This window comes from Halichoeres trimaculatus, unplaced genomic scaffold (genome assembly GCF_033239565.1).
Source record: "Halichoeres trimaculatus isolate MK-OKI-2021-1 unplaced genomic scaffold, fHalTri1.1 fHalTri1_scaffold_16, whole genome shotgun sequence".
NCBI lineage: Eukaryota > Metazoa > Chordata > Actinopteri > Labriformes > Labridae > Halichoeres > Halichoeres trimaculatus.
The window spans coordinates 28,399,386-28,424,216 of record NW_027437194.1 but is presented as its reverse complement, the minus strand read 5'-3'; the positions used below and the strand labels follow the sequence as shown (position 1 = coordinate 28,424,216).

At 40.1% G+C, this 24,831-nt stretch overlaps 1 protein-coding gene across 2 annotated transcripts in view; it reads left to right on the top strand.

The window, feature by feature from the left end:
• Positions 1 to 24,831, top strand: part of LOC141805130 (poly [ADP-ribose] polymerase tankyrase-1) — a 141,881-nt gene that overhangs the window by 112,129 nt on the left and 4,921 nt on the right. For both annotated transcript variants that reach the window (XM_074689888.1, XM_074689889.1), the window contains 11 exons: positions 1,661 to 1,770; positions 4,015 to 4,203; positions 5,822 to 5,902; positions 6,951 to 7,137; positions 7,251 to 7,330; positions 9,866 to 9,986; positions 12,670 to 12,767; positions 18,891 to 18,965; positions 19,142 to 19,247; positions 22,096 to 22,282; positions 24,471 to 24,627. In XM_074689888.1, the coding sequence (XP_074545989.1) occupies positions 1,661 to 1,770; positions 4,015 to 4,203; positions 5,822 to 5,902; positions 6,951 to 7,137; positions 7,251 to 7,330; positions 9,866 to 9,986; positions 12,670 to 12,767; positions 18,891 to 18,965; positions 19,142 to 19,247; positions 22,096 to 22,282; positions 24,471 to 24,627 (1,391 nt within the window). The remainder of the gene's footprint in view (positions 1 to 1,660; positions 1,771 to 4,014; positions 4,204 to 5,821; positions 5,903 to 6,950; positions 7,138 to 7,250; positions 7,331 to 9,865; positions 9,987 to 12,669; positions 12,768 to 18,890; positions 18,966 to 19,141; positions 19,248 to 22,095; positions 22,283 to 24,470; positions 24,628 to 24,831) is intronic.

Sequence of the window (24,831 nt, the reverse complement as noted above, 5' to 3'; positions counted from 1 at the left end):
AACATACCGTTCTCCTGGCAACCTCCAAACCCAGGCTTGTCCATCAGAATGCCAGATGGAAAAGCGTGATTCATCACTCCAGAGAACGCATCTCCACTGCTCTAGAGTCCAGTGGCAGCGTGCTTTACACCACTGCATCCGATGCTTTGCATTGCACTTGGTGATGTATGGCTTGGATGCAGCTGCTCGGCCATGGAAACCCATTCCATGAAGCTCTCTGTGTACTGTACTTGGGCTAATCTGAAGACCACATGAAGTCTGGAGCTCTGTAGCAATTGACTGTGCAGAAAGTCGGCGACCTCTTTGCACTATGCGCCTGCCCGCTGACCCCTCTCTGTCAGTTTACATGGCCTACCACTCTGTGGCTGAGTTGCTGTTGTTCCCAAACTCTTTCATTTTCTTAAGATAAAGCTGACAGTCGACTGTGTAATATTTAAGAGTGAGGAAATTTCACAACTCGATTTGTTGCGCAGGTGGCATCCTATGACAGTTCTTCACTGGAATTCACTGGGCTCCTGAGAGCAGCCCATTCTTCCATGAATGTTTTTGAAAACAGTCTTCTTTCCCTAGGTTATTGTATTTATACACCTGTGGCCAGGCCAAGTGGTTAGGACACCTGATTCTGATCATTTGGATGAGTGAGCGAATACTTTTGGTAATATAGTGTATCCCATGAAATGTGGATTGGTGGAAGCCTCTGAATTAAAAAAAGTTGCAAGACAGTACGCCAATTGTTTCACAGTTTAGTGCAATATTCAACACAACAGCAATCTTGTGCTGCAGTGACCTTGGTTACCTCAAACTCTTATAGTTACTAATCTTGACAGCAGAGATAGTGCAGGTCCTTTATGGTACACAAGCTGCCATATTTATTCATGATCTGTGATCATGATAACAGCAGTTACAGAGATTACAAGAGAGATATTCACTTTGAGGCTGCATAACCTTCCAGGCACGTGCACACACATATATCGCAGCAAAATGTTTTTAAACCCTGAAGTCAGAATGACCTTGCAAAGCAGGTTAATAATCTCTTTTTTTAAACCTTCATGTTTTGTTGTATTCCCTTATCAAGGTTCTCATCACATTATTCTCATAAGCTCTGACATCCCTCAGGCATCTCACAGGAGTATTCTGACTGTAGCATCAGTAGCGCGTGCTAACTGACTTGCTTTCCACATCCACGTCCAGGTTGTAGGTTAATGCCTCGGAAACTACAGCTGTATTCATTTTTTCTGTTGTGGAGACTGACTGACTCAGTCTTCCTCTAAGCATTGTGTGCTCTGTTTTTCATTTTGAGAATGTCATGAACATAAAGTTGATAAAATGTATCATAGCTCTACAATATATTGCAGCATGGCTGGAACTTTCAAAGTTATGAAAAGTGTAGAAACACTTTGAAGACTTTTTTTTTCCTCTCACAGATCAGACCACTTAGACACACACCCACGCTCACTCTGATGTGTTTGCTTGTAAAAGGAAGGATGATTACATGCTGTCAAGCTGATGTAGGCCGATGTGTCTGTTTCTTGCTTTATTTCCTCTTGTCTTGTTACCTGACTACATTCATGTCTCCTCTCTTTTATTCTAACTGTCATTCACTGTCTGTCTCTCCATCCATCTGTGTTTTCCATTCAACCCAACGCCTGTCACTCTCTAGCTGGTTATAACAATCTGGAAGTAGCAGAGTATCTGTTGGAACATGGAGCTGATGTAAACGCACAGGACAAAGGGGGGCTGATACCTTTACACAATGCTGCTTCATATGGGGTAAGACACACAGACACTCACACTCATTCGTCTTTGAGCAAGTTTTTATTTTGAGTTGTTCAGAAATAGCAGTTTAAAAGTTCAATGTAGATGCTTCTCTTATTCTTTTTCAAGTTTTGTTATAAATCCTTCAGAATACTGATTCTAGTATAACCTCAACTAACTGTGCTTTGAATCATTTCTATCAATCCTGGACATTTTCTACCTGATATGTCATTTGAAAGCCAATGCCTTTTTCCTTTTATTTTTCCAACTGTGTCTGGAAAGTCTTAAACTTCCTAGTAGATATTTTTTATTTTTTAATTAACAATCTGGGTTCTGATTCTTAATTCATGGACTACATGTCGAACTGACAAAACAACATTAAAATTTGACACAAAGTGTTGACAGGGACTGAAAATTTGTGGAGGGCATGAAGAATTTTTTCACCCCTATACTCACCTCAAAATCAGTATCACGGTTTCACTGTAAAAACGGAATCTTGTTACTTCAGTTAGTCGAAGTGATGTAATTTTTTTTAATCAAACCAACCCAATATTTTTAATTTAAGGTTTTCAATGTTTCTTGGTGGATCATATCAACTTGTACTTCTGCGTTGCTACAACTAATAAAAAGAAGTAGTTGGACCAACTTAAATTAATTGCTTCAATTGGTCACAACTAAATAAATTAAGTTATTTGAAATGAAATGAACAAGTTCATTTAACACAACTTAATAGGTCAAATAAACAAAATATTTTATTTCTTCTCAAATCAACATTTTGCATCAATCCAACTTAAAGTTTTTAGTTGTTTCAACTCAATGAACTGCAAAACCCAAAAGGACAAACCATGAGTGAGGAGGGAACGCTATGGATATGGGACCCTAATGCACATTAAGATACACGCAGGGCCAGTGTGTCTGTGCTTCACTGCATAGGCTGCCTGGCTGTGTCCCATGGCATTGGCTTGTCTTGGCTGCCTGCCTGTGCTCCACACCAGTGGGGCTCCAATTAGAATACTCTCTCAGTAATGGTAATTTGTATATAACTAAAGACAAAACCCAGTTTGTAATTTCTGATCAGGAATTTAGCCCATCAACACATCTCATTTATTAACATATAAAACATTAAACATGCTTAAAGGTACACGGTCCATGCCACAGGGCGCAGACAGCAGGTCCATGCCATGTGGAGCACAGAAAGCCTGTGCTCGTGGCAGGTTAACATCTTAATGTACAGCGGGGTCTAATATCCACAGCATTCCCTCCTCACTCACGGTTTGAAATGAGTCACTACAATAGGCTGTAAAGTAAACTTTACAAGTAGACATAAAGTAAACTTAACTTGAGACTGTTAGTTATATTTACTAACCTTTTTATGCAGTTGTTTTCCTAGATTCTTTTAAGTAAGCTCAACTTGTCACATTTTTACAGTGCAGTAAAGTATAAAAACACCTCGTCAGATTTAACTTAGAGGTTTTGCAAATTATTGAGTTGAAACAACTAAAAACCTTAAGTTGGATTGATGCCAAATGTTGATTTGAGAACAATCAAATTCTTAAGTTCATTTGACTTAATCAATTGTGTTGATTGAACTTTTTAACTTTATTTCAAATAACTTCATTTATTTAGGTGAGACCAATTGAAGCAATAATTTAAGTTGGTCGAAATGTTTTCTTTTCTTCTACCAGGGTATGTTTTTAATCATGGATTCTTAGTGCATTAAGGCAGTGCTACTCGTTATCTAGATGTTTTCTTTCTCTTGTTCCCATCTCACCTACAGCTCTTCAGCTTCTTATTGAGATGTAAAACTCATGTTGTAATGAAAACTTGATGAGCTCTGTCTTTTGGAGTCACTCATACACAAATTGCAGACACAGACTACACTGTGTTTGCTGCCATGGCAAGAGCTGTAGAGCAACAATGAGGATGTAGTACAGGAAAAGGATGACAGGAAAGAGCAGAGGGAAAACAAGAATTATGATGTGGTTAATAATTCACATGGAGTTTGTGTTCCAGAAAACCACATATCACAGTTTCTGTGATCTCAGTTTTAATACAACTAACTCCCCAGACTTCACACAGTCACACAGTCACACATTCTAATGTTTTATTTTTGTCTCTTTTCCTTCTCATCTCTGCCTCTCTCTGCTCTTACTGATTCTTCTCCTCTTCCTCTACCCTTCTTTACATATTCCTTTTTTCATCTTCTTCCTTGCCTCACTTCTTTGCTCTTATTTACCAATTTTACTCTCCACTGTCCAGCATGTGGACATAGCCGCCCTCTTGATCAAGTTCAACACGTGTGTCAACGCCACAGACAAGTGGGCTTTTACACCCCTGCATGAAGCAGCCCAGAAGGGACGGACTCAGCTCTGCGCTCTGCTGTTGGCTCATGGAGCTGATCCCACAATGAAAAACCAGGAGGGACAGACCCCACTGGACTTAGCAACGGTATGAAGGTTTCAGAGGTTGTCTTTATTTCAGCACATAAGGGGCCAAACTTGTACCTTGAGTCAGCATGTGGCAATACTGTCATCTCCATTTCTCTGGTTGTGGTTACCGATGCAAAAGTTAGAAGTCATTAATAAAGTTTGCTCATTTCCTGAAGTGGAACAAGGGGCTACCAGACTCCATGCACACTAATGAGGCCTCCTAACAGGTGTCTGATTGGACTGCAGGCTCTAGAGTTTAAGCAGCTTACCCAAAGAACCAGAATTCATTGCAGTATACATCCACACAAAACAAAGTTTAACCTGTGATGTAGCTTGGATTTGTTTGTGATTTCACAGATAAGAGATTACAATAAAGATATCCCTGCCAACAACTTAGAACTTAGTGTGCAAATTGCTGATGAAAATGAATAATCTATGTAATAAATGCACCCCCCCCACCCCCCCCCACCCCCAGCAACAAATAAGAAACAATAAAACAAAATTAGATTAAAAAAAAAAGTAAATCAAAATAAAAAGACAGTCAAAATAAAAAAAAATGTAAAATGAATTGTTAAAATGCTCCAATAAAAGGCAGCTGTAAAAAGGTGAGTCTTCAACCTGGATTTAAAGGAGCTGAGAGTTTCAGCAGACCTGATATTTTCTGGCAGTTGGTTCCAGATATTTGGAGCATAGAAGCTGAATGCTGCCTCTCCATGTCTAGTTCTGACTCTGGGGACTGAAAGCAGACCTGATCCAGATGGCCTAAGTGGTTTTGATGGTTCATATGGGATCAAAAGATCATTGATATATTTTTGCCCTAATCCATTCAGAGCTTTGTAAACCAACAGGAGGATTTTAAAGTCTATCCTCAGACAAACAGGAAGCCAGTGTAAAGACCTCAGAACTGAATTGAGTAGTGAGCAATAATTAAAAACTGGGCTGTTACAAAGCCATTTAAGCATTGTTTTAGACTCCCTTTCTATATTCCGCTAAGTCAACTGTAAAAAAGTTACTATTGGGCCAAGAAGCAGCTGAGATCATCTGAGGGAAATGTTGGAATAAAGTAGATCTTGTAGTCTATGTGGTGATGCAAAGTTTGCCTCAGTAGGTTCCCGAGATACCACTGCCTGTGGGTTGATCCAGGTGGAGAGAGGTCTCAAAACCAAAGACAAAAAAAGTCATTCTTAAATTTGGGACTGAGAGACCACCCTTTGATTTCTCCCCCTGTGTTATAAACATCTTGATCCACGGGTGTTGTCCACCCCAAATAAATTTGGAGACTAATGAATTGACTTTAACCCAGTCGTTTGTTGGGGGAGGAATTTGGAGCACTTCTGAATTTTGCTTCTCAAGTCTGTCTGCTGCGATGAGCAGACAAGTGTTACTAAGGTTTGTTTTGCTGCGTCACACACATATCTCAGTGAACTACTCAGACTTCTGTTACAGAAGTTGCTCAGCTTTCACAATAGAGGATAGGTCAGCATCAGAGTTTGAGCAGTCACTTTTTCTGAAACCCTAAGCTCACATGAAGAAGAAAGAAGAAGAATAAAGGTATTTTGTTGAAGGTGGACAGTCATTAAAAGGAGATTCAAATATTTCATGCGTGTCATTTGTTTTTCTTCATTCATGTGTTGCAGGCTGATGACATAAGAGCATTACTGATTGATGCTATGCCTCCAGATGCCCTGCCTACCTGTTTAAAACCCCAGGCCACTGTGGTGAGTATCTTCACGTACGATCTGTAGAAGCCTTTCAAAGGCTGTCTAATGTATACATTGGAAAAAAATGAGGTGACAGTGTTGTATGTGAGCCACAATCCCCCAGCTGTTTATTTTTTAGCTTGTTTGTCTTTGTTTAAAGAAAAAGGACAGTGGATGGAGTAGGAAACATTGGAAATAGGGGAGTGTCAAGTAGGAAAGGGGAAGCAGAATAAAAATGAACCTAATGTTTGTACTTTACCTGATACTAAATCATTTAAACTATTTTATTCCACATCAGTCTTCACTCTTTACCCAATAACAACAAAGTTTAAAAACAATAATTGAGCAAATTTATAAGAAAGGAAATACTGAACTATTTCAATAGCACAAGTATTCAGACCCATTACTTCATGATGCTGAAATGGTTAATCCACCGGTCTTTAAAATTATTTTAAAATATACTTGTTATCCACAATTTTTTAAAGGAACTGCTAAAATTCAGGTATAAAAATGTGATTCTGCTTGAAACTCTTCATTCCTCCTGCTGTGGAGGGAAGTCACTGAGAATGAGAGAGTGTGGCTATAAGCACATCATGATGCTGGATAGTTCTCGCCTTTTTAAAACAGGTGGACTAATACATTTGTGAAGCACTGTATACATTTGCGCATGTGTATTCTACAAGCATGAAAAATAATCTCATAGGCACCTTATTGATTCTTGTTTGCTCTGACTGCTTTTTTTTTTGTTTTGTTTTTTTTTGCTAGATTGAAATTTTTTCACAACATATAATTTTGCATTCTTGAAAAAGAAACTTTTTTGTGCTCAAAATTGTGGTACATGCATAAATATAAGTTAAGGCTGTGCATCTAACGACCATAGCCTCTGTAAATGGAGTGCTGGATTTACCTACTTGGCCAAGCCTGTCCCCAAAGGATTGATATTCATAGAAAGCTCAAGAATAGGCTCTGAATAATATTATTGAAAGTTTCAGTCATCAAAGAATGTCAGGATATCTTAATTAAATGAGTTACCTCCATGACCAAATTTTCTCTCCTCCTCCCCCAGGTGAGTGCCAGTGTGGTGAGCGCAGGTGCAACAGGAGGAGTAGTCATCTCTCCATCTCCATCCCCGTCCTGTCTGTCTGCTGCCAGCAGCATAGACAACCTGACCACATCCATTGGTGACATCACTGTGGGCGGAGCCACTGGAACAGCAGATGGAGCATCAGGCATAGATAGAAAGGAGGGGGAAAGTATGTCCAGAGAAATTAACTCTCCTAAAGGGGTTGCTCAGACTTTGGAGATATAGCTATTTAACAGCTGAGACCCTTTGAATAATCAAACTGGCATCACTGTGTCTTTGCAGCTCTGCTTGATATGACCATCAACCAGTTCTTAAAGAGTCTTGGGCTGGAGCATCTAAGAGACATCTTCCAGCGGGAGCAGGTACTAGTTAATTTTGATGAAACACAGATTTATTATTTTGTCTTAACAGGCTGCAGGTTTTCATATAAAAGAAGAGCAACCTTACACACAACCTTATCAGAGCTGAATACATGATAATGACCTGTGGTGTTAAACAATTATTACATCCAACAAGGCGGTTATGTTTTTGTAATGTTTGAAATGGGATGAGGAAGAAGTGATTACATTTTGGAGGTGATTGGGATCACCGTCTGGATCCAGGATTTTTTTAAAGAATTCTTTTAAATGAATCACAGAAGCCCATGTTTGGACGCTTTCTAATTTCCCTTCACTTTTATAGTAGCCACCAATTAGCAGAGGCTGCTCTGACTGACGGAAGTGACAGCAGAGCGTCAAAACATCTTCTGCAGGAGGAGGGGAGCCCAGCGTCAACATGGTTCTTCAGAAAGTACCAAGTATAGGCTGTTAATAATGAATGTTAGCACATTTGATCTTCAGATATGATTATATTGTTCAAATGATGAACAGTTTTAGCAGTCAGTAACTCATCATGAACTGTGGAAGAGTTTTTAGATGCAGATAGTGGTGAAAAGAACAGTGACGCCAGTTCTGAAGTACTAAAAAGTGCGGTTCCCTGAGAATCCACTAGAGTCTGTCTCCAGCAGTGAGTCAGTCCTCATAGAGCTCCATGTTGAAAACTTGGCAGCAGAAATAAACATGTTTTCAGCAGAGTAAGGGTTAAATCAGAGATGATTGGGGGCTAGGTCAGGTGGAGGCTTCTGTGTGTTACATCAGTTAATTCAGTCTCTGAATTCTAACCTGTGTTTGTGTTCATTTTTTCATGTAAATATCACTTAAAAGTATTATTTATATCAATGACATGCTTTTGGTGTTGTTGTTGGTGGTGGTGGTGGTCAAAAGCAGCAGGTGAGAACAGTGACTCCTTGATCACAGTTACCCCGTTTACATAGGTAGTTTTCCTCAATCTTATTGAAATTGATCAGACTAAGTGAATCTGATTTGATCTGTTTACATCAAGTTTAAGTAAAGAGATCCACGTTCAATCCATGTGTACATGGCCCTAGCTGAATACGATTGTATTGTTTTTTTTTACCTGTGCATTACGTCACTCTGCCACTACCTGTAAATGTGTAAGAGAAGCAGAGGTGCACTTCCTGCTTCCTGTTTACCTCTGAAAAGATGGATCCACGTCATGTTTTGTTGGGGACTCTTATTGTGTCCAGTTTTTCTGCATGTTGGCCATGTTTGTTTTCGGAGTGCATGCACAGACCAAACAATCCTCTCTATCAACCCAATCCACTCCACTCAGCCGATTGCATGGAGCATGGAGCTGACTACCTTTTACAATCTGACCCGGAATACAGTCAGATTTGGGTGAATCAGATTGGCTAAGGTGTTTACATGGGACATTTTAAGTTTGAATAACCTTTCAATCTGATTGTAAATGGGATTTTTGGACCCGTGTAAATGGGACTAGTGAGAACATTTAAAGTGTTTTCATTCGGAGAGTATCGTTTAGAGACAAACAACACTTCAACACAGAGAGAACAACTCTTAACAAGCAAACAAGCAACAAACTGCTAAAAATGGAGGACAAGAAGAACATGTTAACACCTTTTGGGACAGTCCTGAGACCAAAATAGTTCACGTAGAACAATGAAGCCCTGAAGACAGAGGTGGATGAGCAGAAGGTGCAACTGCAGATCTCTTCAGAACATGATCATCCATCAGGAGGAGACAGAGCAGCCTGTTTCAAAGATTCAGGATGAGCTTGAGAGTCTGAAGCAGGCACAAACTCAGTTTTTAGAAGGAGATCCAGACTCTGCAGAAAAACCAAGAGGAAGGACTGACGTCAGACAGCTCAGAGCACAGCAGGAGGAGGCTTCCAGGAGCACCATGGAGGCAGTGACGGTCTTCCAGTTTGAGATTCAGAAACAGAATATCTGAGTAATGATCACTTCTCACCACATCTTTAAAACCATCATGATCAATCTCATTGAAGACATCCTGAGCCTGAAGAAAGAGGCAGGAGATCAGCTCAGGCAGAAGAGAGGGAAGCTGGAGGGGCTGAAACAGATCGTAGAGAAGGTGAATGTTGAGTTTCAGATCCAGCAAGAAGCCATCACTGAGCTTCATGTCAGGATGAGGCTAGACAAGCTAGACCAGCATGATGACTGAGAATGAGGAGACCTCAGAGTGAGAGGAGACAGGAGGAGGAAGCAGCATCCACAGGAGACTCTGCGTGAAGCAACAACATCATATTAAAAAAGATATTATTAAAACACAGAAATCATATGCGTTTTTAATGCTGCACTTGTTTTTCAGAGGTTCAAACATTGCTGATGCGAAATGATCCATTTTAAAGTATCATAATCCTGAATACTCAGTGAGTTCAGAGGCTGACTCACAGACAAACAACTGCTTCTTTGACTTTGTGCTCCTCCTCCAGTGAAGAATGTGTTTCCTCTTCTGCTCAGTCTGCAGGAGAGCTCTAACATCAGCATCCCTGATATCCCTTCTTATTTTTCTGGGCAGATTTCTCTGGATGTGCTGGCTGACATGGGACATGAAGAGCTCAAAGAGATTGGCATCAACGCTTACGGTCACAGACACAAACTCATCAAGGGCATCGAAAGGCTGCTGGGAGGCCAACAAGGTGAGGAAAAACATCTGTTCCAGAGGGTACAGCTATGGGGAAGGTGCTCAGTGACATGATACACAGTATTTTTCCTGCATTAGGGCTTTGAAAAATGCATCTAAAGATGTGAGATAAATAACTTATGTCTTTGGTTATGGCTGTTGCCCCGCTCAGCAATCAGAAATCAAGAGCAGACCTGATATTCTTTTCCAGATAGGAGATTGGAACATGGAGGCTGGATGCTGCTTCTTCATGTTTGCTTCTGACTCTTGGGACTGAGAGCAGACCTGATCCAGATAGCCTGAGTGGTCTGTGTCAGAAGTTCACTGATACATCTTGGTCCTAAATTGTTCAGAGCTTTATAAACCAGCTGGGGGTATTTTGAAGTCCTCTGACAAACAGGGAGCCAGTGTTAAGACCTCAGGACTGGACTGCTGTGATTCACTGTCTTGGTCTTAGTGAGGACTGGAGCAGCAGCGGTCTGTCTGATTCTTTAGGGAGACCTATAAAGTCATAACAGTCATCAAGTCTACTGAGGATCAAAGCATGGGCCAGTTTTTCCAGGTTCTGCTGACACATCAGTCCTTTAATCCTTGACACATTCTTTAAGTGACAGTAGGCCAACTTTCTAACTGTCTTAATCTTTAAGTTCAGCTCTGAGTCCATGGTCACACCCAGATTTTTTAATCTCTCTGCTTTGGCTCCAAAAACATCAACCTCTTTTTTAGCTTTGTGTAAAGGAGTTAGGAGATACAACCTCAGTCTGATTTCTTTTAAATACTTCTCAAAGCCAAGTCAGAGCTGTTGCACAGAGCCTGAACCATCCGTACCAAAGTTGTCCAGGCCTTCATGGTTTCTTATGTGAAGTGGGACACAGCAACAGTTGGTGAGAATACTGCTTTAGGTGTGAAGGAATCCAAGGAAAAGCTAAGAAGTGATGGAAAATTCTGAACATGAATAGACTTGTCCTATGGTAAGACATGAATGAAAGCAGCAGACAACAGGACGACTACTAAAGCACCAAAAACTGCAGACACAAAACACCTGGTACACCAGTATTTCTTTCTGGATTACACTTATTGAAATTTTCAATACATTCCCTCTGTAACTCTGTAAATTTTCCCATTGTAGGATAAATAAAGGAATGTCTTACCTTATATAATATACTTATTTTTGCATTAGGTAAGCAATGATGTCCATACACATGTTGTTAAGAGTATTTAAAACTTGAGAAATATCCCTTGAAGGTACATTTAGAATAGAATCAAAAAGTAGCCAGGCAACTTTAGATTAAACTGTCCCAGACACGAAAATTGTTTGATAACCCTAACTTTTTAAAATGTAAATTTTGTGTAACTCGGTATACCGACGCAGACATAATGTTAAAACATCACACAAACTGACGGGACAGTTTGCCTTCTGCTAAATCTGGAAAGTAACTCTGAATCATTTAAGATTAGTTTAAAGTAAAACTGCCTTATGTTTGAACAAATAACAGATGGAATTCAAACGCTGGTTATAAATTAATTTTGATTTAATTTAAGGTAGTTTTTTACCATTAAAGGTCCCATATTCTGCTCCTTTTCTGCAGTTTAATATGGCTAATATGGACATGGCTGATGTCTTGATGAAACGGTAGTAACATGTTTTGGTCCAAAAAGCCAATAAATCAAGCACAGCAGCATTGTTTCCAGGCTCCCATAGCCCCTCAGTTCAGAACGCTCTGATTTAGTGGGCGTGACCTTCATATGTAAATGAGCCACCGCTGATACTGCCCTGCTCTTCAGCATCACTGAGAGCGGCGCCACGAGCTCAGAGTGCACAATGTTTAGAAAACACTGAAGCTCGTTTACTGTAACATTACAGGCTAAAACAACAGGCTACCCGCAGCTAAAGTTAGCATCCTGAAGCTAGCACAGAGACAGGGTGGACACTGAGGAAAAGCTCTTCCATCTGCTTCACAGCACACAGCATTTAAAATACTCACATTTCCAGGGTCCCAGGTTTGTTGGTGGATGGTTGGTAATGCGCCTGGATTCAGGACCAGTCTATTTGCTAGCCCTCTGTTGTACTGTCCAAAGTTGGAAAAGCAGTCAGCTATGAAGTGACTAGCACACACATGCACAGTTTTACTGAGTGTAGCTGGAACATTTCCTTGATAAATGAACTCTAGCCACTTAGTCTTATCTTCTTCTAAGATGGGAAGCCTATGCACGGAACTATGTGGCTGTTTACAGCCAAAAACAGAGCAGTGACGGCTCTTCAACTTCAGCATTCTCCCCTCTGCTGCTGGAGAGATTTCCCTCCAGCAGCAGGGAGGGGAGTGGGCGGGGAGGGGGTTCGGGGGTATCTGCTCCAGTGGACCATTCAGGTCAGACTTGCTCCTGATTGGTCAAAAAAGGGAATCGCTGACATTGGCAAATCCCCAAAATTCAAACAGCTTGTTCTAGGTCAGGATTTTACATTCATAAGCACTACTAAGTACAGGTTTTGTCATTAAATATCACATTTTGTGGGCTGGGGGGAAAGCCAAAGACCCACAAATTTCACTAAAAGACTTAATAAAGTGATTTTTGCATAATATGAGACCTTTAAGAGCCCGACATCAGAAACTGCAGTTCAGAACCTGAAGGTCACATGTATAAAAGATCAATGTGCTTTTTCTCTAGTCCTGATTCTGTTTCCAAATACTCTTTTGTAGGTGCTAACCCCTACCTGACGTTCCACTGCTCCAGCCAGGGCACTGTGCTGATTGACCTGGCACCTGACGACAAGGAGTTCCAGTCAGTGGAGGAGGAAGTATGGAAGCACATTTTTAAACACTAGTTTCATTTACAATACAGGCTTCACATTTGTTCCTGCTTCTCTTGATGGCACTTTGATGAATCACTCAGTGGTTTCTTTCATCGGTACATTGTTATAAGTCTGTCTCTGGCATTTCAGCCTCCCGACTATGCAGTTTAAAACTCATACAGATGTGAGATGGTATATTAGAGTGACTGTCCTCTTAGCTACATTCATCTTGTAAATCAAAGCAGTAACTCACAGAGACAGCTGATACCAGTTTGGATTGTTTAACTGACTGAGGATTGTCAGATGTTGACAGAAGTTTAACAGATTACTTAACTGTGAGTTTAATCCATATACTTGATAAATGAGGCTGCACAGTGACGTCCTGGTCAGCATTGCTGCCTTACAGCAAGAAGGTCACCACTTGCCTCTCTGTTCCTGTGCATGCCTGGGTGCTCTCCACCTTCCTCCCATAGTCCAAAAGCATTCCCAGCAGGTTAATTGGTGATACCAGATCACCTGTAGTGTGAGTGTGGGTGTGAAAGGTTGTCTGTCTCCACAGCCATGCCGGGTTATTTTTAAAAACAAATACCCCCCCCTTGTTCGTTTTTAAAAATAATTTTGTCCAGAAAATCTGCAGATAAGTGCAGCTCGCAGCATGTCAAACCCATATTTGGGCTGTGTTTTTCAGACGTAAAACTCATGCCAGCCAATCAGAAGGAGCCCCCGTCATTCAGCTGTGACATTTTGAGAACCGAAAACTCTGTTTACCAGCGTCCACACAAAACCATAATTTTCTAAAATCTGTACTCTGGCAGGAGTTTTCAGAAATCATTGTTTTTAGTGATGTGAAGCTGCAGTTTCATGTGGATGACAGGCACAAACATTTAAAAATATATGCGGCCTCCCAAATACCTGGCTACGTTTGGACATGGCCTAAGTATAAACCCTGTGTTGCAGGGTGAAGCCAAAGCACAGGAGGAAAGGTGAGGCAATGACCAAAATAGGACTCAGGAGGAAAAGCAAAATGGAGTCTTTATTTCTCATAAGGCAACAAAAAATAGGCTGTTTTCCAAACCCCCTACTGCAGGTGTGTAAAGCCACACACCTGCAGCTGACGAGGGAGTTGAGCGGAGAAAGAGGGAGAGGGAGAAAGATCAGTAGGAGAGCTGACAGAGAAGGTGAAGGGTCTTTTCTTTATTTCTCTACCATTAATTGAAAAAAAAAGCTCACAGAAGTGATACCCTTAGTTTCAATTCTATCCTAAAGCAAAATCTGCAGTATACCAAAAATCCCTGGATGTCCTCCTGATCCAGGAAAATTACTCAGTATGCAACAGACCAGTCTACCTGGCATACTGTTTCCCACAATGCACAAATTAAAAAAACAACCAAATGCAAGATCTGCTAATAGCTTGTTTTGTATATTTATATTAAAAGCAAAAACCCAACATCATCTGTAGCTCCACCTTCCGAGACTAGAAACCAGAGTAGTTTACTACAAAACAGACCCAACAGAATAGTCATACTACAGACTACATGCAAAAGCAGTAGGTAGTATGTGGTGCCTACTAAAAACAGCCTTGGACTTGAAACTAAGGCTGTTTTCCAAACCGCCTACTACATACTACATGTGAATGTTTGTAGTAGGTACTACATACTACCTACTGCTTTTGCTTGTAGTATGTAGCATGACTTTTCTGTTGGGTCTGTTTTGTAGTACACTACTCTGGTTTCCAGTCTCAGACGGTGGCGCTACGGATGATTTTTTTTTTTTTTTGCCTTTAATATGAATATACAAAATAAGCAATTGGCAGATCTTGGCATTTGGTTATTTTGTTTATCATATGAAACAGAACCATCACTCTTGATTTCTAATCTTACACCAAAAGTTATATAGTTTACTGAAAATAAATCTAAAGGAATTTTTATTTTTTACAGCTCATGTAAAAACCACTTCTGTATAATCCACGTATGATTTAAAAGTGAATTAGTGACTTATATGGGCTAACGAATTTGTAAGGTAAACACTTCTTTTACGACTGGAAGTGACAAGATTTCCGGGTGTTTCTTCGCAATATTTTACTTTTGTCTCACATACTGTCTAATGTTAGTGTTGTTGTATTGTAGTTGTAATGCCTACTCATTCCAGTAGATGACAGTAATTCACCAAAACCTTCCAACATATAGACAAAAAGTGTTAGTGCCGTGCATTGTGGGAAACAGTATGCCAGGTAGACTGGTCCGTTACATACTGAGAAATTTTCCTGGATCAGTAGGACATCCGGGGATTTTTGGTATACTGCAGATTTTGCAAGTTTTCACATACTGACCACTACATACTGAATCACTTCGGTGAGCTCTTTTTAAATAAATGGTACAGAACTGAGGAAAAGGCCCTTCACCTTCTCTGTCAGCGCTCCTATTGATCTCTCTCCTTGTTTTTTTCTTCCCTCAACTCCCTTGTCAGCTGCAGGTGTGTGGCTTTACACACCTGTTCTTAATCATGGCTGTGGAGCCACCTTGCAGGTGTATAAACCCCCTCCACCACCTTACCCTTTCACCCCCTTACACCTGTGACTGACTGGTGACCAGTCCAGGATATACCCCGCCTCTTACCTTAGACAGCTGGGATAGACTCCAGCCATCGATGACTTTGAACAGATTAAACAGTAGAAGATGAATGACTTGATAAATTACTGACACAGTGTCTAACAGCAGAGAATGTAGGTTAAGTCCCTCTGCCTGAAATACACTTGGCTTCCATAGCCATCAGTCATTCCAGTTATTAGGATGATACAAGGAGTAAGTGAAAGACATAAATCACTTGCAGCTGCTGCAGCTCGTGAAGAATGCTACTTCATTTTTCTTTTTGTGGGATCAGTTCTGTCTTTCTCACTGCTGATGCCACACTTTTCCAACTGTGCTCATCTAAATTTCCCACAGGCATTGTTTGGGAATCCACCATAATTGAATATAGAATAGAATAGAATAGAATAGAATAGAAAATACTTTATTTATCCCCGAGGGGAAATTCAGGAGTCACTGCAGCATTTAAGAAAACAAAAGTAAGAAAGAGTATAGAAAGTGCAAAAATGTCCATAAGAAATTAGATGACGACATCCCGTCCACCACTCGTCCACCACTCTCCAGCCCAGCCAGTCTCCACCTCCACAGGGTCCAGGACTGAGCCTCCCCAGCAGTCTGTTCAGTTTCTGTCTCCTGGATCCTGTCTGCTCACAGCAGGCGAAGCTCCTCCGATGTGTCGCGGCGTCCGATGTCTGCTCCGTCAGCCACGTCCGTGAACAGCATGATGCCGCTGGATTAGCACAGCTAGCTCATCCAATCCCCCGGAGCCAGATCCCACATTCCCAACAACGATGGATGGAAGGACAGGTCCACGTCGTCACCTCCCAGCTCACATCCGAGAACCAGCACGTCGTCCTCACCTCCTCCTCCTCAGCTCGAGGGAAATCATCAAGCCCTACACTAGTTAGCATTGACATGCTACAGGCTGCTAACAGCTAATTTCACATATAAACAATGCAGCCATGGTTACATGTAGGATCCCCAGACAAACACAGGAGAAAAGTAGTAAAAAATACCGCCGAAGCCACAAAAAGTTTGGTATCCGTGACCGACAATGAACCATACAAAGTGATGATCCACTCCAAATACAAAGATGACGAAAAAGAGACGAAAAAATTACAAGAAACGGACAAAGAACAGAGAGCTGCTGCAACAGGCAGCTACTTGGGCAGCGCCTACAATATATAAGCTGCAGATCTCCTTTATCACTGGCTGTATCTGCCCTGTCACAACAGGCCTCCTGTGCAATCCAACTACAAGTGGACAGCTGTAAATACAACTGTTCATACCTGGCAAGTTCATGAGATACACCTTAGTATACCCATACTAAAAACTATTTCTATCTAGATCTCACTTCCCCGCAGAACATGCAAACAAACATGTAAATGGTTTCTCTATTTTTGAAAACTGTTTTTTTTTATTGTTGAATGGGGCTAAAAACTGATCCTAGATACTTGTGTTTTATCCTATGATTGTGTTTCATCAATCATAAAGAAGACAGGGTTGAATACTTGATATAAAAACTGTTTAAACTTGAAGCCTGCTGTCATTCTACACAGCAAATCCCCTGGTGTTAAACTTCCAGTGTGAGGCCAGTTCAGAGTAAAGTGTTAAATTCTTGGAGTTGTTTTGATGTATCTAACTCTATGCTGGTGTTAAACCATACTACTGTGGGAGTTACTTTGCAGTGTTGATGAAAAATAACACCACACAGTGTTACTTTAAACACTCCTCACTCATGGTTACAATAACCATGTGTTTTTACAATAACCTGTCCTTTGATCTGCTCTGTTAACCCAGAAGTTGTTTGTTAGCAAACCTTCTCAGTAGAGTTTCAGTAAAAATTATGAGTGGGCTGCTTACAACTTTTAATACAGTCAAAATGAAACTGAAGTTTTTGGCAAGAACTGCTTTGTTTAAAATTGAAGCAAGTGATTTCACTCAATGATTTGAGTCATGATGAACTAAATAAAAGGTTTAAGTAGGTTCAACTTCAATGCTAAAAGTATTGACTTAAACTACACTGCACTGGAAAAACAAACTGTTGGTCCAACTTAATAAAACTGTTTCAACTGGTCACACTCAAACAGTTTCTTCAAATAACTGTTTTATGTTGGGCTAACATCATTGGTTTAAGTCTGATGTTCTTAGTAATTTGATTCATTTCAAATCATCACCTTGTATAAATCCAACTCAAAACAAGCTAAGCTAAATTTCCAGACTTTTCAATTAAATATTCTCTGTAACCAAACTTAAAAAAATTGCTCCTTTACATTTTAAGACAATGGTTTTAGCAAAGCCATTTTTGCTGTGGCAGCGTTTAGTAACCGTGTGTGAGGAGGGAACACAGTGGATATGAGACCCTGCTCAATATGAGGGCTCAGGCTGCGTGTGCTCAATGCTTCAGACTGCTTGTCTGCACTCCATGGCACAGGTTGGCTGTCTATGCTCTACGCATCACAGATTGTCTCTCTGTGTACCGCATGGCACAGATGGTCTGTCTGTGTGTTGCATGGCATGGACTTTGGAGATAAAATAACACTATGAATACCACAGAATTACTTCTTAGGTGTAAGGGAATAACACAACTTAGTGTCATAAGTGCACTGAATGAGTGATGTATTAACACTGTAAATGCTAGAAATTAACACCCCCTAGTGTAACAGAACAACACAGCTTAGTGTGAAAAATACACCTTTTAGTTTGATAAAATAACACGGTGGGTGTTAGAATTTTAACACTATGAGAGAGTTAAAATATTAACACTTTTCAAAGTGTATCCAGGGATCCAGGATCCAGAGAAATTTCAATTCAGACAAGTGTCACTTTCCCTGGTTATGGGTATGAAGCAGTACCTCAGAGTGGCTTTGAACACACTAACATGATGCCTGAGCAGTAAAATCTTGCATGTAGTGTCCTGTTTACAACGTAGTCTTAACCAATGACTTTGACCTTGTTGGATCAACCAAGTGTGTAAAAATAAATTCATATGGGTGGAGAAGATTTGACGAAAGTTATATATTCAGCTAATGTTTAAACAAATGTATCATGAATAACCTGATCACTAGTGGACTACTTAAAGCAAAAGTATGGTCACACCCAAAATGCATTTCATCTTGGAAGCTAACATTTTCCTTTTTTGTTGAGTATACCTTTCTAAAAACAATGCATTTAAACACAAGTTCTGCAGTGAATCCTTGCTTCATGAATGATGTGGTCTTTCGTTGCTTAAATAATGAAAAGACCAGAAGCTGCAGGAAAAAAACACTGTCAGCAGCACTGACAGGTAATCTATACTGAACTGCTCCTGATTATTAAGTGACCTTTGGGCTGTGAGAGTAAAACATGACTCATCATCAGGTCTCTTAAATGGTAATGCTGTGTACAGGGCTGCATGAATCATACTTTGTTTTTATCCAGACTTATAGATGAATCATTTCGTTACATCACTTATATACTTCCTATTTCAGGCTTGGAGACCTTTAATACGCGTGTATTTTAGAAATTAAAGTTTTTTTCTTTGTTTTTGTTCTTCCTTTATCAGCTGCAGAGCACTATCAGAGAACACCGCGATGGAGGCAACGCTGGAGGAGTCTTCAGCCGCTACAATATCATTAAGGTTTGTACTGAAACCAGGCACAGATATTGCACACAATCTTTCTTTACATTTGGCAATGAAGCCAAAGGAATGATTTCAGGTCTAAATGTATGTTGAGTTTTGCCCATGTTTAAATTAGAAAAAGTACTCTGATTTCACTTCACATCTCTTCCACCATTTCTCCCATGTAACTGCAGATTCAGAAAGTGGTGAATAAGAAGCTGAGAGAGAGATACGCACACCGTCAAAAGGAGATCGCAGATGAGAATCACAACCATCACAATGAGCGGATGCTTTTTCATGGTAATGTTACACACAGTATGCTGTATATGTAGAGGACTGCTTCACATGGCCCACTGGTATAGATTAATGATTTAGATTGCACCGCCCATGTAGCTCTTGAGTAGGTTCAGGCACAGAGAGTGTGAAACATAACTTTAAAAAAAGATTACTTCACTCAACTAGTTCTTGTGAAGTATTTCTACAGTCCTTGTGGTTTTACTGTCACCTGTAGCCACTGGAGCTGGAGTTGGACAAAAATGTAAAGAGAAAATAGAAACTAAACTTAAATGAGGGAAAACTGGAAACTACAGAGTGCTTAAAGTTGACTTTTGATTTTCTGAGGTAAATAAATTGCAACCATGGTGAATTTGTTTGCATCTCTTTCCCTCCCTGCATGCTTTTTGGAAAGACTAAGATGTCCAACACTCTGAAGCAATAACAACGTCATTATGTGGCATCTGTTTCCAAACATACCAGAAGAAGATCACAGCTGGATCATCTGTTAGTTTGTATAAACAACTGTGATTTTACTGAATACTTAAAGGGGACATATCATGCTGATCCCTGATTTAATACTTACATATAAAATAATAAATTTGAAAACAAGACCTTTCACCCCCTGAATTTTCAAAAAATGAGATATTGTATTTTTTCTGATATCCTAGAACGAGAGTTGGTGCCTCTGAAAATAGGTCATTGCCATTTGGCTTCGAGATTTCGACCGTCATGACGACACGAGGATCCTTTCTTTTTATTGGAGTAATCTGATAAAGCAGCTCCTCCTCTGTGATGTCAGTTAGTCACACAACCGCCACCGAGGGATACACCCACCAAGAGCTGAGTATAAATACAGCTCCCAACCAGCTCTGGCTAACTTGACTGAGTGCTGGATGCAGGGACTCTGCTCTGCTGAGCAGCTCGGCTTTACATGGTGAATTAGCAGTTAAAACACTGTAGTTTTAGCAGACGTCGTAATACTTGTGAGACTGTGATATTTGCATGCTTGTTCTGACATGCACTGTGAACCTGGACCACAATAATGCTGCGGTCATAACATAGTGACGAACTGACGGTAGAGGCGATCTTTAGACTACACTTTCAGCATGATGGATAAAACAGACAGAGAAAAGTGAAGGAGCAGGATGGAGCCCTGTTATACAAATAGTTTATTGGTGAAGTCTGCCTATATTTCCACGTATAAACTATACATGTTACAGCACCGCTTTGACTCACCACACTGAAGCATCCTGAGATGATCTGTGTCCAGGTGGATTTTCTTCCTCCTGAGCTGCAGAACCGTCTGGGTCTGACTCGGGGTCCAATACAAAAGGACGTATCCTACACTCTGACATTTTATTAGTGCTATCAATGCCTTACAGTGAAGTTTTGGCAAACAGCAAACTCGCTCGGTCTGCTCCATTCAATGTGGCGATTTTGTAAATACTGCCATGCAGCAAAAACCGCCCCCTGGCTCTACCCCCTCCGCCCCTCTGATAGAACTGACCAATCAGAGCACAAAGGGCTGTGACGTTGCGAGGTTACTGGAGGTCATTCTCCAAACAGAGCGTTTCAACAAGATCTTCAGAATGGCCTAAAATGAGGATATTGAGAACGCTATTGTGGGGCAATGAAGGAACTAAATGACTTGTACTGAGGGCAGAAATGCTTTACAGGCATCCTAGTCTGGCATAGTGAAAAGAAGAAACAAGCATGATATGTCCCCTTTAAAGTTTCAACTACTGTTAATAAATAGGGCCTATCCTCTATCCATTTTTTCAGCTTTGTAATGGGATGCTAAATGGCACATTATTACAATTTACTCTAAGTTTCGGACCAATACCTTTTTTTAAGGATCAAAATTTTGCAGATGTATCACTTCAGTATCAGTGATTTTTTTTATTGCTTCTTTGTAATCTTTGCATCTGTTTTTCAAGTGAGCAACAAGGTCTGGTGTATCATTGCTTGAAGTCCCTTCTTACAACATTTTGCAAAAAACTGCATGTCTGATCTTTCCAAGAGAGGAATAAACACTCAGACACTACTTCAACACCTTTTCTTTACAAATAAGACCTAAAAACAACTCCCTTCTTGTTTTGGACCCTTCTTGGTCATTTAAGTCAGATTCAGCTTGTACCTCAGCTTCAAGGTTCAGCTGTTTCTGCTCTCGGAGTTTAACTCCACTCTGTACTGCAAGCTTTTCACTCTTCCAACTTGACTGTGAGCCTGAGTGAATCTCATTAATCTTCCATGTCGCCTCTCAACCACACAGTTTAGTCAGGAAACAACCCTCAGGACTGCAGATGTCGGCTGTTTCTTTACTTAGTGAAGAGGAGGAAATCCCAGGATATTGTTTGACTTTTTTGAAACTAAAATGATACGTCTGGCACAGATGATCATTCTGTCTTCAAAGTCTCTTGGATTTCCCAGGATAAAACTTAATTAAACAGTTTTTAGATCTCTTTACCCTGTCTGCTGTGTTCATGCTTTTGTTGGCTTTTGCGTTGTTATTGCTCTTATTTTTGATTTACTGTGAAGAAGAGGTGTTTAGGCAGAATGTGAAAAAAGTGCACCAAACACAAACTTTACATGGGAGAGACTGTTTTTTACCTGGAAATCTTTGGCAAACCCAGTTTTTTAGAGAGCTCTTTGAAGGTGAAAAAGAAAGTATGGCAAAAAGGTCTCTGCTCATGGTGGGTTAAGATCAGACAGGACTCCTTGTCTTGATGTTGGTTTTTGGAAAGCGCCTTAAGATGTATTTTGTGATTCAGGACTATATAGATAAAGACTGTTTGCTTTTGCTTTTTGCAGCTGAGTGGACTTAGTATAAATGTGTCTTTTATCATTTTCTCTATCCTTTTTCCTGTTTTAGGTTCTCCATTCATCAACGCCATCATCCATAAGGGCTTTGACGAGCGACATGCATATATTGGTGGCATGTTTGGCGCTGGCATCTATTTTGCTGAGAACTCCTCCAAAAGTAACCAGTATGTTTATGGGATTGGTGGGGGCACTGGATGTCCCACTCACAAAGATCGCTCCTGCTACATATGTCACAGGTGAGATTTCCTGCTCGTGTAGTTGAAATGGATTGTCTTTGCCACAGGGACGTTTTTCTCCTCCTGTTAGAATAGTGTTGGATTATTGGCCTCAACAGAGGACTGTGCTCTCTGAAGGACCCTTTAGTTTAAAGGAGACCGAGTCTAAACACTGGGAGAGAGAAGAGAGGTTTACCCTATCAGAGAGGCAGTTAACACTGTTGTGTTACTGTAAAAGGAAAACAAAGTCTTTTGTCAGTTGTAATCAAACAAAAAAAACACTCTTCTGCTGAAATCACATTGCACATTAAATGAATAATTATAATAGAACTTTCAGACCTGTGTCTTAGCAGATTGTCTGCTTTGGCTGTCCTCAGAAACTGTATTGGTTTGAGCCATCCTGGGGGGTATTCCACGAAGCTGGCTTAGCTCAAAGCCTGGCTTATTTGGGTTAGCCTCGCTAACTTTAGTGAGAGTTTGGTTCCACAAACGAGGCTTAGGGCTAGCTTGGCTTGGTAACCATGGTAAATTAGCCAGCGTGACAAGCCTGGTCCCGGGCAGGTTTACAGCCAGGCTTACCATAGCTGCATCTCAGAGAAGGTCTGACGGGCTTCTGAAAGACGCCTTGTGAACTGCAGGTGCCACATCATGTTCATCTAGAACTGTAATGAATGATGTTTTTGTTCAGAAACATAAACTGAGACTTTTTGTTAACTTTTCTGACTCCTCCTGCTTAAAACCAAAAAAGTCAGAAGGATCGTGAGGTCCCGCCTTCACGGTCTGTATTCATACTGAAAATCAAGATCAAGCTTTTGCCTTTCTGACCCACGGGAGGTTTCCGTCCTCCCTGAGCTCGCCTTAGGACAGTTGCGTTATTTTTTGACAGATGTACCGCCCCAGTTATATTAGTCTGGAATTTCTGTGAATCGAGACACATCAGATAATAGACTGTCTCTCTCTTGTGCAGAATAAGGGCACAAATTGTCTTATGATATAAAAGGTGACAACAGCCACAGTTTTCCATATAAATACCTTCCTTTTACCAGCGGTCCTTTCTGATCATGATGATAATCTTAAGTATCCATATATATATTTATATATATATATATATATATATATATATATATATATATATATATATATATATATATATATATATATATATATATATATATATATATATATATATATATATATATATAACAGTCAGTTTGACACATAAGCATAGCATTCTTGAACCAGCAGCGTCTCTGGCTTTATTAATTGCCACTATGTTACCCTTTTCTGTGATTTTTTAGTCTTTTAGTCATCATACGACTTCATGAGGAGTTTTTTCTCCGCTGAGGGAAGCGTCTCTGCTCTTGGTTTTGACATGATTTCGTCATTTTGACAATCGACACAGGCTTTTTATCTACCCCGGATGCGCTTAGCCGCAGCTTGGATCAGCCTGGCTTAAATAAGCGTCTCTGAAAATCAGCTGAGCCTCGTTAGTGGAACTAGTGGCAGCTAAGACTATAGTGGCTGCTTATTCAAGCCATGCTTACCGGTGATAGCCCAGGCTTTATTAGCCAGCTTCGAGGACTACCCCCCCTGGTGGTCAGATGAATATGCAGAAGAGAACAACAATACTTAATTGTTACATAGATTATTTTTGTGAATTTGACATATTTTTTCCTACCACACCTCATATTAACTGTGAATAATAATATAAACATGACTCGATTTATTTAGCACCTTTAGAAAAATATTAGTTAACAAAGTGCTGTTACAGCGGAAGTTTAAAAAAGACAAACCTAACTAATAAATAAATAAATCAAAGTCAGCAAACAAACAGTGACCTAACCTAACCAAGGATCACCCCAAGAACCAGGGATAAGACGGTGAAAGTAAAGGTGATAAAAACATAAATGATTAAGTAGATGAAAAAATTTGAGAGATAGAAATTAAAATAGCAAAAGTGAGAACTAAAAGTTGAAATAGCAATAATAATAGATTTAAAAGAATAATGAGAGTAAGATGGCAGAAGTAATTTTAAAATAGATAAAATGTTAAAACAAATAAATAACTTAATAAAAAAGTAGTGAAATGTAAAGGTAGTAAGAATGCAATGAGAGCACAGTAAAAAGGTGATAAGACGACATCACATAAAAACAAGAATACACATAAATACATGTTTTATGGTTTGTTCATTCTTGTCTTTGCTTTTCAGGCAGATGCTGTTCTGCAGAGTGACTCTGGGGAAGTCCTTCCTTCAGTTTAGTGCGATGAAAATGGCCCACGCTCCTCCTGGACACCACTCAGTTATTGGTCGCCCCAGTGTCAATGGACTGGCATACGCAGAATACGTCATCTACAGAGGGGAGCAGGTCAGTTTCTGCTGTTTCAAAACTTCTTGATTTTTATAACACACACTACGACTCTGTGAGGTTGTCTTATTTTTAGAAACATTTTTTGATCATTGAAAAAATGTTATATCACTTTAACATTTAAAGAAAAACAGGTGAATCTTCAAGTAAACACACAGACACACATAAAACCAATACTCAATGCTCTTTATCTCATATATCGGA